General features: G+C 41.4%; 1 protein-coding gene across 7 annotated transcripts in view; it reads right to left on the bottom strand.

Annotated features, from left to right (window-relative positions):
- Positions 1-15,584, bottom strand: part of epha7 (eph receptor A7) — an 80,867-nt gene that overhangs the window by 43,568 nt on the left and 21,715 nt on the right. For all 7 annotated transcript variants that reach the window (XM_069514997.1, XM_069514998.1, XM_069515000.1 and 4 more), the window contains exon 5: positions 8,478-8,813. In XM_069514997.1, the coding sequence (XP_069371098.1) occupies positions 8,478-8,813 (336 nt within the window). The remainder of the gene's footprint in view (positions 1-8,477; positions 8,814-15,584) is intronic.

Raw genomic sequence — 15,584 nt, 5'->3', positions numbered from 1 at the left:
CTCCTTGTTTGTTTATAGAGCAGTTTAAGATGTCATGAACACACACACACACACAGACACAGACACACACAAACACAACCAATTTAATATCCTAAAATGTTGATAAGTGCAACAAAGCTCGGGGAAACTTGTTTAGCGGCCAACTTCTGGAAAGAATGAGTTGTCAAATGTCTGGGCGGAAAAATGAGATCGGCTGACGTTTGTGAGAGAAAAAGTAATGATTTCAGAAAGGTGAAGCTCTGACTGAAAAGTTGAGCTGTTATGTGCAAGGTAAACACCAGATTGACTGCCAAACCACAAAAAAAGAAAGAAAAAAAAAATGTTGCCTGAGTCTCTTTCTGCTGCCTCGCAGAGGTCTGAATAATTAAAGCCGTGTCTGTGTCTGTTCTGGGGGAACATTGCCTATAGGATGAGGCTGAATGAGAATCAGCGCTCCCTTTTCAACTTCCACATATTCCCAGCCGAGCCAAAAACATCACAATGTTGCAACTTGCTCTGACAGTCTTCACTATGAAATAATACCGCTCGCTACAAATGTTTCAAATTAATAACACTGCATCCAAACACCAATAAACAGGACTGGAGACAGGATTCTGGAGACAGACACAAACACACGGACGAGGCACAGATAAACACAAAATCCAGTAAATGGAATTCTTGTATTAACAGTGGTTCCATGAATAATAATAATAATAATAATAATAATAACAATAACAATGATAATTATGAATATCCATCTACAGTAGGCAATGATATATGTATGAATACTTTTATAACAGTCACATTATTTATGGGATTATTTGACCTGCTTTAAGTTTGGAACACAACCAACTTTCTGTTATTCAGGAGACAATGGAACAAAGAAATAAGCACATGCTGTTTGTGTGTATGTGAACTGCAGATTTTCAATTCATTATTATTGCTAATGTTGTGTTTTTCCTTTTGGTCCACAACTGGTCCAGGTCCTCCGTTATATTTATTGACACATCTGCATTAGCTATTTTCCATTATTTACCCAAAAGGTAAATAATTAGACTCAATTTGTTCTGCTGGGGGAAACTAGATCTGGGCCCTGATGTGAGTACAGACATATATATTTCAACCCTAGTTTTTTTGTTTTAGATAAAGGTTTGTTTTGTCCACTGTCATTTACTTATTTAAGATGGCTGCATGTTTTTTTCCAAATGCACAAAATGTCCAACTACACAATAAAAGAACCATTACAGTCCCACTGCAGATTCCTCTAAAATTCACTAATCACATTCATGGTCAATGGTAAAGAGAATCTTTGACCTTTCCTCTAATGATGCTGTCACACTAAAATATCAACTTTAACAACTTAAAGAGTTCTCATTAATGACATTTATGGGACTGGCTGGAATAAAATCAAGCATGCGCACACGGAATTCTTAAGGTATAAAAACGCTTATCTTTAGGTACGAGGCTGGTTTCATCATATATTTTTCTACAACATCAACAAATCCTATGACTATGCCAAGCTTTTTAAATGGCTCACAAATCCATGGTATACTTTCATTTTAAAAAGAGTATAACTGCACACTCCTACAAAACTTTGGATGGTAACACAATACTTGTTTTATTGTTGGTGCACTTCCTTTATGAGACTTGTTGACAGTAAGAAAAGCAGAATATCACCAGCATATCAGCAGCTATCAGCCCTCTAAACCCGTATTAGTCGAGGTCTATTCTTGACTACAACCCTGCATGGATGTGTCTGGCTGTGTCCTTTTCCAAGGTGGTGAAACAGCCCATTGCTCTGACAGGCTTCCCTGCGCCGAGAGAAAAGGACTGTCCAACGGCTGCGATAGGGACCAAGTGAAGGGGAAAGAGACAACACCGGCTTCTATGAGGGAGGACTCATTCAAGCGCGGCAGATTCAGGGGGATTTAGGGAGCTCGTCTGCCAGCAATAAAAGGCTGAAACAGGATACTTGGTGAGATTAATTACCTAGATAGGCCATGATAATGCCATTTAAATGGGAAAGTAATTAAAGTGCACCTTCCATGAAAATTATTCATTGCTGACGGATTGGGTGACAGACAAATCAGGAGGCATTTACGAAAAAGCTACAGGTTAAGTGCTCCGAGCTGCTGCTCTGAGACCACCACAGTTTTATTGCAGCTGTTGAATCTCACTGCTTTGCCCGGCTCTCATCAAATTACTGCGAGCATGTGGAGCGGGTGGTGGGTGGTGGTGGAGTGGCTGCGGTGAAAAGAATGGGCTCCCAGGTAACGTAAAACCGGGGGACAAATGCTACAAAGGAGGATCCGCTTAACTAGAAAATTACACTGGCTGCCACTGGTCACTGGGGACTCCTCGGAATCAATCAATCCCTCTGTTTAGGGCCACCATGGCAGATCAGAACACAAAAAGGGATAATCAATGGCCTTATTGTTCCCCAAGTGTTACTTTCACAAATGTAATGAATAATATCCATTTAGTGACGATAAGGTGTCAATAAAGTGGCCGTATCGATTACTACTAAGGAGCTGGGTGATCAATTTACACCAAAGATCTATTAATATCTTCATGAGTTGCTCCCTTGTTGAAGTAAATACTCATCAAACCATGCGACTAAAGATCTCGCTCAGCTCTCCTTCTGTTTGAACTCCAGACAATAAACTGCTGGAGGACAGCGGAGCAGACTTTGACTGAGGCAGGGAAACTATTCGCTTCTCATGCAATGTGAGGGCACCGAGGGTTTTCACATCAAAGTCAAATGCTTAGCTTACATTCTTGTGTTTTTTTTTCTTCTCTTCCATAAAAACTGAGAGATTGAACCAAAGGGAATATCCTGTTGTTCTCTTTGAATGTGTAAGTAGGTTTGTACTTGAGGGGGACTGTAACACCACCCTGCATTCTGCAGTCGGTGTAGCACAACAAATGAGGCAAAGAATTGCTAAAAATAAAAACAGAAGATAACTCCGTTTGCTGATTCCCACATTCCGCCAGTGTCAATTGTGTGACGCTTGTATCTCACACAAAGGCTGATTCAAAATTCCATATTGTGTCTTATCAGATGGTTTGGATTGATGACCTGGCATTCAGAGAGAATCCAGTCAATGTCACCGCTCTTTCCAGACACCCCTCCCGTTATGTGAGTGCGATGGCAGTTTTTACATGTTGCTCTCAGCGTCTGAAGTTAATAAAAGATGCCTCAGGCGAATGAGTGAAATTAAAAACCAGCTGATAAGCTGCTGCATACATAACTAAGATTCTATAGGTTCGAATGACAATCAAATGTTATCTCTGAAATGCATCAGTTCAGACAATGGAGCAACAAGCGGAGCTGTGAGGGGGGTTGGAGTGTCTGTGTCGCACAGTGCTGGCGGGTCAAATGCTTTTTTTTAATTGGTGAAGGGGAGGTGTTATAGCTAGAACAGGAAGTAAAGTAATTATTTTATCAGCAAATATACTGTCATAATATAGTTTTTATACCTACTAGATGTCTGGCTCTTTCCATAAATGCCTCTTAGTGACATTTAAATTGTGGATAACAAACAGAAACAAATTGTCATTGGACAGACAATTGCTGGTGTAACATGCTTAAGGAGGAAAGAACTACATCAATAGCCTTCCAGGAATAATCCATTAATTTTGGCGGCGACTTCCACTACTACTTTCAATTTGCTCAACCTAATGAGGACTGCAAGGTTTTTACTTTCTTAACATTTACTTTGATTCGACTCCAAACAAAGTGACACCATGGTGAAGAAGTCTCTTCGAGCTGCATCTCTTAAAGTGGGTGAAAAACATTTGAGCGGACACTTTGCAAACAGCAGTTTGTGTATCACAGCTCAACAAAGACAACATAACACCTGATTTAAAAACAGCCAGCTAACGTATCTGCATGAGGAAGCTCCATCCTCATCCATCCAACTTTCTAATGCTTGAAGCTTGAGTTATTATGCTTTTTCCCATGTGACCAATAGATTTTTTGAAAAGTAGGTAGAAGGTTTCAGTGGAATATTTCAGCCATTTTTATTAAACCCTTAAATATTTGTAACAAATAGATATAGTCAGAAATATAATCTGAAACTTGAAATGGTGTCTATATTACCAGATCTATTTTTCAAATGACAGTCATGGCATTTTTGGCATTCCAAGACGTTTGTAGTCAAACCCGCCACAATCTAAAGAGCGACATCTGGCTACATTCCCCTTTTTTTTTTTGCTCTGGAATATTTCACAGCCTAGCCTAACTTTTGTAAAAGTTGCTATCTGAGTGTAACAGGCTTTGTGCTGCGGGCCAATACAAGCAGTTAACATTAAAATCAATTTCCACAGACTCTTCCTTTCACTCATTGTTTGTACCTCTTGCTGATTGCACCTAAACCCCATTCCTCTGGTCTCAAGTTGAATGTGCGCACACAGCATGTGCACACGCAAACACACACGGGTCTTCTAGCCTTTCCCATAACCAATTTCAAATCCTATTTCTGTGCCCTTCTCCACAGCGATTTCTTCTGGCTCAGAGATGTGAACACCCGCTTGAATAAATATTAATGGTTATTCTACGAGCGGTGCCCACTCACAAGTGTGCCGCAAGAACAAAAGGCCTTGTTTACAAGTGTGCTTGAGGAAAGCTAAAGCGGGGAGGGCCCTTCGGAGGGTGGCTATGTGGCACTGTTGACTCACAATGGAGTGCTGACTGAAACGCGCTCTTAACTTCCAATGCATGGCATTGGCGAAAACAGCAAAAATCCTCAACGTGACGGAGTTCTATTCAAACGCAGTGAGGATGGAGAAATCAAGCTTGCGAACTCGCAGCCTCTACTTAAAGTCATTTAAAACAGAGCTGAGGCGTAATTAGGTTTCTGGGAACAATAAGCACTCAGCACCTTGTGAAGCTGCAGCCTCGCTCCAGACATTTCCTTTAGTGTAATTAGGGGAGGTGTGGATTCCTCATTAGATAGAGCACCATCTGCATTCACACAGTGCATGTTCATTCCTTCAGTCTCCAGCTACAAGCCCTACGTTCATGCTGATTATCATGCGTGAGGTGAAGATGGGAGGGAAGGAGGAGAGGGCTTCTCTCTTTTAAGGTTCTCTCAGTGCAATGGGGCTCCAGTGCCTCGCCACACAAAGGTTAATCAATTCTGAATGATGAGCCATAAAAGCTTTAATAATGCAGTCTTTTTCAAATGAGTGGTCCTGCAATCTTACTCACGAAGAAACGTTTGTTTTAGGACGAACCGACCTACCAATTACAAAGCGCTCGAGCATTCCATAACAACCAGAGAGCGCTGGACGCAATGATGGTCCAGTGAGCGGGACAATGGGCCCTGCCAATGTCTGCTCAACATGGGAAATAAGAGAGACCATCACATAGACGTCAGCGTCAATGTAATGACGATCAAAACGCCGTCACGTTAACCAGCATCAAATTGCTGGTTATTGACCTGCCACAGAGCTTCATGTACAGAATGCTGGGATGGATGGATCAGCTAAGCCAACTGAATGTAAACACTAGTTGTTTTAAACTATGGCTGCAAATGTTCCCTCAACTTTTAACCACTTAACCATGACGACAAGTGCTTTCTAACTTTATTGAAGCATTTATTTTAACCCAAATCCTGACTTTTCCCCGACCCCGATCAAAAGCAAGTCCTTCCTGACCTCATGAGATGACTGATAAATATTCAGCTCACATCATCAGGCATTTTTGTGTGATATGATCTAAAAGCTCTGGAGAAAGAGAGTAAGTATTCCTTGAGTGAAGGCCCAACCAAATCATTGTGTTCTGAAACCTAACCAAAATGTCATTAAGTTCATCATTCAAATACCATGAAGTGGTATAACCCAGATTAAAATTATTTTATATTAGAAACTGAGTAATTCTTCTCCATGCTTCTCATACAAGCTAACCTTTTGGACAGAAATGTGGTACATACCAGTAAAAAATTAATGAATCCCTCAGGGTTTAATTGCTATTTGGCATTAGCTACGGTACAGATAAACTCAGTTATGGCATGCATAAAAAAGCATTATGTACCAATGCTGATTCTCTTTCAGCATATTCAATTTATTCTTTTTAATGCGGTCTGAACTTTCAGCCTTCATTTAAATGTATTATTCTGTCCCATTGAACAGATGGATTGGGTTGCCCTGACTTGAAGAGCTGCTAACCCTAAAGGAATTTAATTAGCCTGGGTCTCAAAGAGGAGTTTTAGTTTTGCATCATGCTCTAAATACTGTTTCGGAGCCGTTTCCACCCTTTTACCACAAAATAATTCCAAAAAATCAAGACATGTTCCCAATTAATTAAATGACAATGATCCAATGTATTGATGACTGCATAATTTATAATGTATCAAAACTTAATGAAATCGATAAACAAAATTATAAGCAACCTGTTCCTTCTGGGTCAATTACACTGATTATAGTGGTATAGCAATTTAAATGGTACTTACTTCAAATGATAAACATGACAGTCTTGGCAGGGCATGCTACTCTCATTCAAAAAAACTAAGGACTAAATATTCCGCTGGGTTAACAGGGTAATTGGCTGTTGTCATGACAAGTATAATTATGACTGACTCTAAAAGAGCATGTGTTAATTGTTTTTTTTGTTTTTTTTTCCTGCAGGTCATCCTCCTGCAAATGTCCTCGTGTCCTTGGCTGGGAAACCCTTCGGCACATTCCAGCTCACGTCACTGTCATGAACCGAGCTTTGAGAAATAAATCATCCTTAACACTGTATCCCACACACATTTATTCAACAGTGCACCTCTTTCTCTCTATCTGTCCCTCCCACAGACGCACACGGGGAATACACTGACATATTTATTGCGTCATAAACTGTTCTTGCTAACAATCAACAACCTATTGTTGCTGAAGAGAAAATTGGCACGTGAGCACCTTTCCTCTACTGTTACACGATTAAAATGACAGGAATGTCAATGACTACACCATGAGGAAGATGTAGGAATACTTGTCTGTGACATAATTAACCATTACATGGTGCAGGACAGGTGTAGTTAGCAGAAAGTGAAAGAGAAGTTATACATCCAGCTAATGATCTGTTTGTAGCTTTCTTTTCTTTAACTGTGTTATGGATGCTGGAGCATGATAAAGGACTCTTGTTGGGTGGATCCATAGAAATACTGAACAACAAAAGGTTTTGCAAATTAGCCATTTTAATTAGGGTAGATGCCCTCGAGACTGAGCTGCAAATACAGCCTTGGCTCTTAAGGTGCCACTGGGAGTCTGCATCATTGCCGAGCTAATAATGTTTACCACTGTGATATATACATTAAATTAATCTGGGTGATATGCATACTGGAAATATTATGGCTCATTTCAGACTGTGGTTATTAATGCTAATGGAGAGGTTTTCAAAATGAAACCACCATGTTGCTAATGCCTAATAATCTCTCAGCTGGAGCAAAGGTTGAGCCCCATGCTATCATGCAGCATCCTCTATAAACTGTAAAGTGAACAGAGACTGGTGTCCATGGTGTCAACTTCAGCTTTGAGGAGACACCCAAGGAAATATTGAATGTCTAGAGTCTGTATAATATACTAAACTGACATCAGGACATGGTTAGTTTAGTAGCTAATACCTCTAAAGCTCACTTATCAACATGACTCGCCTTGTTGGTTAATCCATCAAATGGAAATTAAAAACAGATTAAGGTTTTGGGGAAGTAATTATTTCTAGATTTCAAAAAAGGTAACTTTGACTATACTGATATTGTTTCAAGGCAGTTTTCACACTTCTAATTGTCGTTTTGTTTCTGTGCATGTATAGGTTAAACACACATGATACAGCGTTAATTTATAATTCTTTAGAAGTGTATAACATTCAAAACTTGGTTGTGTCTTCTCATTTCCAGACTTTAAATTATTGCCAGGCTGACTGATACTTGGCTCCACCTTAGTACTTATAATAAGCTCACATGAGATCGTTATCAATCTTATTAGCTAAGTCTTGGAAAGAAAGTGAATAAGTATATTTCCCAAATGTTAAACTATCTCTTCAAAATGAAAGAAACAATTCAATGCCCAACAACAAAAACTTATTGGAATCTGGGTAAGCAGTATTAGGGACCTGGAGGACCTTCTCATAATATAATCTTTTTATTACCTCTGCCAAGGAGTTTATGATTTCTCTGTGTCTGTTTGTTGGTTTATTAGTTTATTTATCAGCAGCATTATGCAAAAGATCCTGAACTGATTTGCACCAAAGTTGGTAGAAGGATACAACACAGGCCACCGAAGAACCCATTCGATTTCGGTGCAGGGATAAAAGGAACGGAATCCAGGATTATTAAAATGTGTTAATGTGCTATACCGAGTGCCATTCTAGTGTTGACAGTGGTTGAGACAAAAATATGAATTTACAAAAACTAAAAGAAACTTTGTTTCAATGAATAAGTGCTTTTACCCCACACAAGAACATTGGAGAGAAATTGTCATCCTCGATATTGTAATTTTCAATAAACATGCCTTACCTGCTTGACCAGTAGCGATGCTCACTGCTGCAAACAGCCTCTGTGTGCGGCTCAAGTCCGAGACCCCATTGACAGCCTCCACCTCGAAAGTGTAGTTGGCGTGGGCAAGCAGGTCCATGATGGTCACGTAAGTGTCCACTAATCCTGACTGTGCAGGAGAATATCCCACATTCGGCCCGCATGGAACACACTCCTCGGGTTCCCAGCTGCATCGCCGGCATATTACCCTGTAGCTGACATCATTGCGACCGCCTGTGTCGGCCGGCGGGCTCCACTCCAGGCTAACAGTGGTCTGGTTGATGTTGTAGACCAGGTTCTGTGGCGCCGAGGGAGGTCCTGTCAGAGGTGGACACGGAGGAAACCAGAATTAAATAACTGAGTGCCAAGGAAAGTGACAGCCAAGACTGTGCATTGACTGGATCTGTGTTTTCTCTGTTCTCTGTAAGAAGAAAAAAAAAAAAAAAACAGTACGGGACATGCCAGCTTCAGCCCTAGAGCCAAACACTGACACTCAATTATAATAAGACTCAGATCCAGAAAAAAAGAGGTGCAGGTACACAGAGAGGAAACCGGCTCTGGCAGACACCAAGGTCAGTGCAAAGAAGGGTGTGAAATCAAGCAGTGGAGCCCAGAGTTTCAAAGGGAGAATAACTTTAATAGTCAGAGTAGTTTTTATGTAACTGTCTATGATAGATAGATAGATAGATAGATGGATCAAGGAATTCAATTGTACATATTATCTATAATTATTATGAGAGCAGTGAGAGTGAACCAATAGCTCTATAGAGCTGATGGTTGCTATAATTTTCCTGTCATGTTAACAAGAGCTATCATTAATATAAAAATAATGATTAGAGCAGCTTCATATTTCGATTTGGAAGCAACCTTATGTGTTTTAACAGTGCCCTCGCACATGCAAACTTAGCTGGTGATTCATCCAGATAGATTATAAAGGCTTTGCTTACATAGTGCCTGTTAACAGCATAAAATCTGCAGCTGCTGTGGAAATGACTGAGACACGGTTACACGGTCAGACAAATGCTTCGCAGGGAATCAGAAGCCACAGACAGTCACTCTCGAATTCTTCCTGTCCTCCAAAAATATACAACTATCCCCCAGCTGGAGGAAGGGGCTTTGCTGGTTTTCTTTGGAAAGGTACTGTATATCATGTTGACAGCAGGACACTTAAAATGAATGCCTCCCAAAAAAAGAAGTGCCTGATCCGCAGAATTTATGCATGGGATTTAAACCTGGATGATCGCCGTCCTGTAACTGCCATATACAGTTTCGCTTGACATACAAAAACAACCAGCGCTACGGCATCGAACGTGAACACGACCGCACGGACCATTTGCCTGTAAACGTAACGGCAGGGAGATTAGCTCATCTCGTAAAACGATGAATAACAAATTGCTGCTTAGATCTTTCAAAATTCCAGGCTGTTGGCTTTTATGACCCATATGTTGATATAAATAAACTCCCTCTAACACAGTAAAGATTATATGACTTGTATTCTTTGTTTATGAAGGTTGTGAAGAACATCTTGGTTTTGTTCTCTGGGAGATTCATTGAAATTGTTCTGTTTTCTCAGGAAATATTCTTTGAGGGAATCTCTGGGAAGGGCCGTCTCAACTCATTAAATTTGTCACATTAACTAACAAAACAGGTCATGCATATGCACAGAGCCAAAGCTGCTATCACAATATTCATTAATGCAACACTTGGTTGTTTTTCCTTGTTCCCCCCCCCTATTGGAAGTGAGGGCTCGATGGAGACATCCATATTCATGATTATCGGGTAAGATAAGAGACAGACTGTGGACGGGGAAGATGAAAGAGCCACCTGTGGCAGGTGAAGTGGAGAAGAGTGACTGCCGATAGCGCCACTCGACTTCAGCCTTGGCATTGACACTCTTTGTCACAGACAATAGGTGTGCCCATAACACATACTTAGACACACACCTCAAATCCAAGCCTCAGGGATCTTTTATTCTGCCATCTCTATGGCCACAGTTAGTGATGATAGCATCAATTTCTTGTGCCACTCACGTTTAGGTCTCAGGTGCCAAAGATCACAGCAGTGATTTCACAGCAACAAGAGACAAAAAGAAATTAGATTAGACAGTTCCTTGATCTGTGTAACCTTTGTCTTTTCTCTTGTTTTCAGATGAACACTATACCCTGCAAGTTCAGGGGAAGGGGGTGCATCAGGCAGAGGTGGGATGAAATGTAAAAATTCCACTGCGTTTTTTTGTTTGCAGCACATCAACGCGACGACCCTTATTGCTGAACCCCTCAAATCTGTCTGTCTTTCTAAGTTGACATCTTTGCAATATCTTCTTTGTGTATGGCAACTCTTTTGTCCTGATAGATTTATATTCTTGTTATTTTCAGTTGTTACATGTTAGGAACGACACCAACGCGCCCACTCGCTCGCATTAAAACCTCTAAGATCTCCTGCTGTTTTCTCACATGAGCTCTCTCTGACATTATCTAGAGTTTTTATTATGGGGCTGGCACGAGTGTCAGGAGATTCAGTGCGTGTCTGAAAGCAGCTCAATACAAGTTCACCCTCGTTCACTGATTTGCGGCGGCACAGTCACTGCATCCTGGGTTTAGCGCCACCCAAGATGATCGTGAATAGTTTATTCTCCTGTCACAGAATGACAATGGGTGTAGCCAGTCCATTCTCCAGGGCTGTAGAGATAGACGACTTGCTGTTGGAGACTATGTGAAGACTATAAACCTAAAAGACACAAACGTCTTGGAGAGAGATAAAGGGAATGGGAGAAAGTAGGTCTTCTACCCAGCCACAAGTGTGCCCACAAAGAGGTATACACTCTTTTCCCTTCAAAAAATATGACATATCATACAACCCAGTTTGTTTGAAGTACACTGAGTCCTTCAGTTCTCTCTCTTCTTCGTCGTCTGCCTTGGCGCCTCTTTGTTTCTCCAAACAGCCTCTGTCTGAACTCCGGAATAGGAAACTCTTCTGCCCCCAATTCACCTGCAGCACAGATTTGCGCCGCATCCTGAGCCCTCCACTGTCTGTCTGCTCATTCTTATAGCTCAAGGGCTTGTCGTTCTCCCTCTTCTTTTTCCTACCTCACCCCCCCCCCCCCCCCCCCCCCCCCCCCCCATTACCCACTCTGTCTTATCTTTCGTGTTCGCTCCTCTCACCCCTCCTCCCAGTCGAGTTTCATTTCACGGATTAGCCAGCCAGCCCCCACAGCCTGAAACGTCTCAATCACTTGCTAGCTTCCTCCCAACACTGCCGCTGTGACCAAGCATGAGTGAGCATGTGTGTGTTGGTATTTTTGTTGTTGTGCATACATATGGAATATGTACATGCAGCTGATGGTTCATGTTGCATCATTTGTATGGTTCCGTTTGAACTCTGAATCTGTGAAAAAGAACTTGCATGTGTAAAAGTGGTGAAAAAAAAGAGGTAACCACTAAATCTAATAATCTACCATATAGGAAACATACCAGTCGTTTTTAGGTCATTATTCAAAGCCTATCTCTACTCTGTGCAGAGTTGTGAGACCTGACTAAATCCAAGCTTAGGAGAGAAGAATCCAGCGCTTATCGGCCTTGAGATGCGCTCAGGGCTGCCTTAACCCTCCACAGCCTATTAGCCGACTGTGCTCTAATTGGGGGGGACTATGGGGAGAAGGGCAGCAGGGGTGAGTGGTATTCAAATCGCCCATGAGGTAATCCTCACTCTACAAATGTGTGTTGTGCCCCCGTGACCTAGCCTCTAATGATGTGGCTGCAGCAGAACCTGTATGAGGCTGAAGAGGAGGGCTTGAAGAAGAGTTGTTTTGTTTTTTAGCTGAAGGGCTTCTGACTGCTGTTGTCATGATAACTAAAATTTCAAGACTACTTCAACACCACAGTGAATTCAATATTGGATTTGCAACTCGCACAAAATGCGGGCCGCAGGCTGAAATTCCATTTCAGCCTCACTCTCTGGAGGGTGTACGATGGCACATGGATGGGAATAAAAGATTAAAGAAACTGTGTTCAAACAATGCACACACGTTTGTGCACCTCAGCTGCTTAAGCTAAGAGGTCTGAGATTTCACAGAGGAAATATATGCTACAAGCTGCCAGGCAGTGAAACATTCAGCCAATGAGAGAACAATGACCGAATCTTTCCGAGTTGTCGGTATCTCAGTCCCTTTGAATGGCCTTATCTCATGGCCTTGTCTCTTAATCAGGGAATCAAGAAATATGTTTTGATCAGCCCCATGGCCAATCTAGATTAATATCCAATGCATATTACATTCCATTATTAGGCTGCTTTCAATTAAAGTATAACCAAAAAAAAAGGTGCCCACAGCTCTTTTTCTGACCCAGGGCCACCTTGCTGGTAAATCTGGCTTTGGCAAAAGCAACTGAAGCAAAAAAAATTGTTTTTTAGATAATGAGCTTAGCACGAGTTGTGATCTGTTGGCAACACTAGCTCCTACATTCTTCAGCCCTGTCACAACCACTCCAGGCACGATGAGCCCTCTGACGGATATCAACTTGTTGAGGTGGCACATTTTTAGGGGGGGGGGTTAGCGGCCGGGTCTGGGAGGAGGGGGCAACCACTTGCGACTGCTGCTTTCAGCCCCCTGCTTGCTCCAGCACTGCTCACAGCTGTTGCATGATTGATGTCCGCTCCCGAGCCTGTCAACAGCTCCAGTCTGTGCCTCGGCCCTGGTGAAAACGCGGCCCCACAGTCGTCCCTGTATATCTAATTTTCTCACAACTTTGCATATGAATGGCCTGGACAAATATTTGTCAGACAAAAGCACTTCTCATTTTTTTCTTTCCACCCCCTCTCAACACATATCACTCGGGAAACAATGTATTTGGAATTATGTTTTTGGAACTTCTTCCCTCATCTTTATTCAGCGTGGATTTGACTTTTCATGTCTCTACATTACATCTTCATCTCATTTCCTCTCAAATCCTCATAGACACATTCTTAATCTCTGTGTGGCAGAGATCCCTCTCACTGTTTTGCTAAGGCCTCCAATATGGTAGCTTTACAAACCCCTATTAAAAAAAATCTGTCAATCAAGCTATTTGTTCAGGCAGTGCAAATTCATTTTCAATTACTATTCTTTCCTGGTCTGGATAAGGCTTGAATAAGGAAATCACAGTGACTATTGGTCACACTGACTTAATCCAGTGATGAATGAGGAAATGCACGTACAGAAAGCTTTAGAAAAATTGCAACGGGTGAATGAGGAGGATGGCGGAGCTATTCATAAGTTAAAAATACATATTTACATATAATGGGGTCATCAAGTGTAGACCCCAAGTTAATGAAAATGAATAATGGAAAGTGTGCATTATCCAGCTTCAGTAATTATTGCAGTACTTGGCCAAGGTGATTACCCAGAAGGGAACAGTCAGAGGACACTGCAAAGAAGTGGGAACTTTCTCCGGTTCTATCCACTGCCCTTGATCAGTGGGAGATGTTGGAGTGTAGTGTTAACATCCGATTAGGATGGTTGGAGAAGAGAGTAATGGACCTGTCTTTTAGAACAAGATCTGTATGGTTGGATGGTGGTTTGTGGTCGCTGGCCGACCTTAGATTTGCTTAGCCTGAGTTATGTCCTTGTTTGTTTCAGACAACAACAGGAATGGATTTCAACAGATAAATCTGAGCTTGGTTAAGAACTTTTACAGGTTCGAGTTGAGCTCAATAACTTTAAAAAGCTTTTAAAAACAGGCATTTCTTGCTTGTTGAAAATTATCGAAGTCAATCATGAAAGGGGATGGCAAGACGTTGTTATGTCCCAATGTACTTCCTGTTTTCTACATGATTCTCGTCTATATTCTAACACGATATGACTGGATGAGGATACCAGAAATCAATTTTAATGGATGCCAGGATTTTATGTTGTATTTATCTTTGTCAGTTCGGCACGATCTATGTTTAGAGCGTAAATCCAGCCCACTTTAAACATTTTAGCACCAGGACAAAAAGAAAATGTCGGACTCTCTGGACAGGTCACTCGCTGAAGTTGGAGACATACCCATTACTTATCTGTTCAACATGATAGCGAGAAACAGCCGACTGAAAAGTAAAAACAGAAGGCTGATGTTTTGAAGACAGATGATGGTTGTGGAAAATCAGCTCATTAATAAAGAGAGGCAGATAACTTGCTTATCCGAGTTGCAATTTTCAAGTTTTTTTTTTTCTGGCAAACCTCTATCTCACCCTGTGTTTTAATTAATATATGTTTCCTCTTAATATGTAATCACTTACATCATAAGCCCAGAACCCCCAGGAATATTTTTCTTCCACAAGAGTGGAATTAAAAAATCTTTATATTAACATTTGAGGCGTCTGCCAAATAATTCATGACCTATGCTCACACACGCCTGGCAGCATAAACACACCTGTGCACTGAGAATGTGCTGTAATAAATGGAGAGAGCTGTGGGGCAGGCAGAGACAGAGACGTTGCTCAACACTCTGCTTTGGAGACAAATGACAAACATTTTTTCTACATGAAATTCACAACATCAAATCCAAACTCAAATCCATATAATCCTCTCTGATACTCTGATTTAATGCACAGACAACAAGCCAATGCAGCCCTATAAAATTATAATATTAGCATAATATCTCACCAGCTCTCCCTGTCACACACACACACACACACACACACACACACACACACACACACACACACACACACACACACACACACACACACACCAACTCAGACATTAGAGATTCTGACTTGGCCTACTTTGGGTGTTCAGGGGGAAAAAAGCGGCACTGCTCTGGATGTGAACCAGGCCTGCTGATTCTCCCCCATGTGCATATGTGTTTTTGTTGTTTTTTTAATCAGCAGAAAAATGCTACAAAATATATGACCGGAATCCCCAAAGGTTAATTTATCTGCTTTTCTTAATAGATATATCAAAACAAGGATGACAGAAAGGGTTTATCACGCAGCCAGAAGCCAGTAGGTTTATCCAGGATTCTGACACATTATCAGCAGAATGAAGGCACACAGATAAGGTGCCGAGATCCTGTTTAGGGGTGCTGTCTACCTCCAGATAAAGCAGGGAGCTAACATTGCCCTGCTGGGTTG

Source organism: Paralichthys olivaceus, chromosome 19, assembly GCF_024713975.1.
Source record: "Paralichthys olivaceus isolate ysfri-2021 chromosome 19, ASM2471397v2, whole genome shotgun sequence".
Taxonomy (NCBI): Eukaryota; Metazoa; Chordata; class Actinopteri; order Pleuronectiformes; family Paralichthyidae; genus Paralichthys; species Paralichthys olivaceus.
Note: the sequence above shows the minus strand (reverse complement) of the source record. Positions and strands in the feature narration are given on the sequence as shown.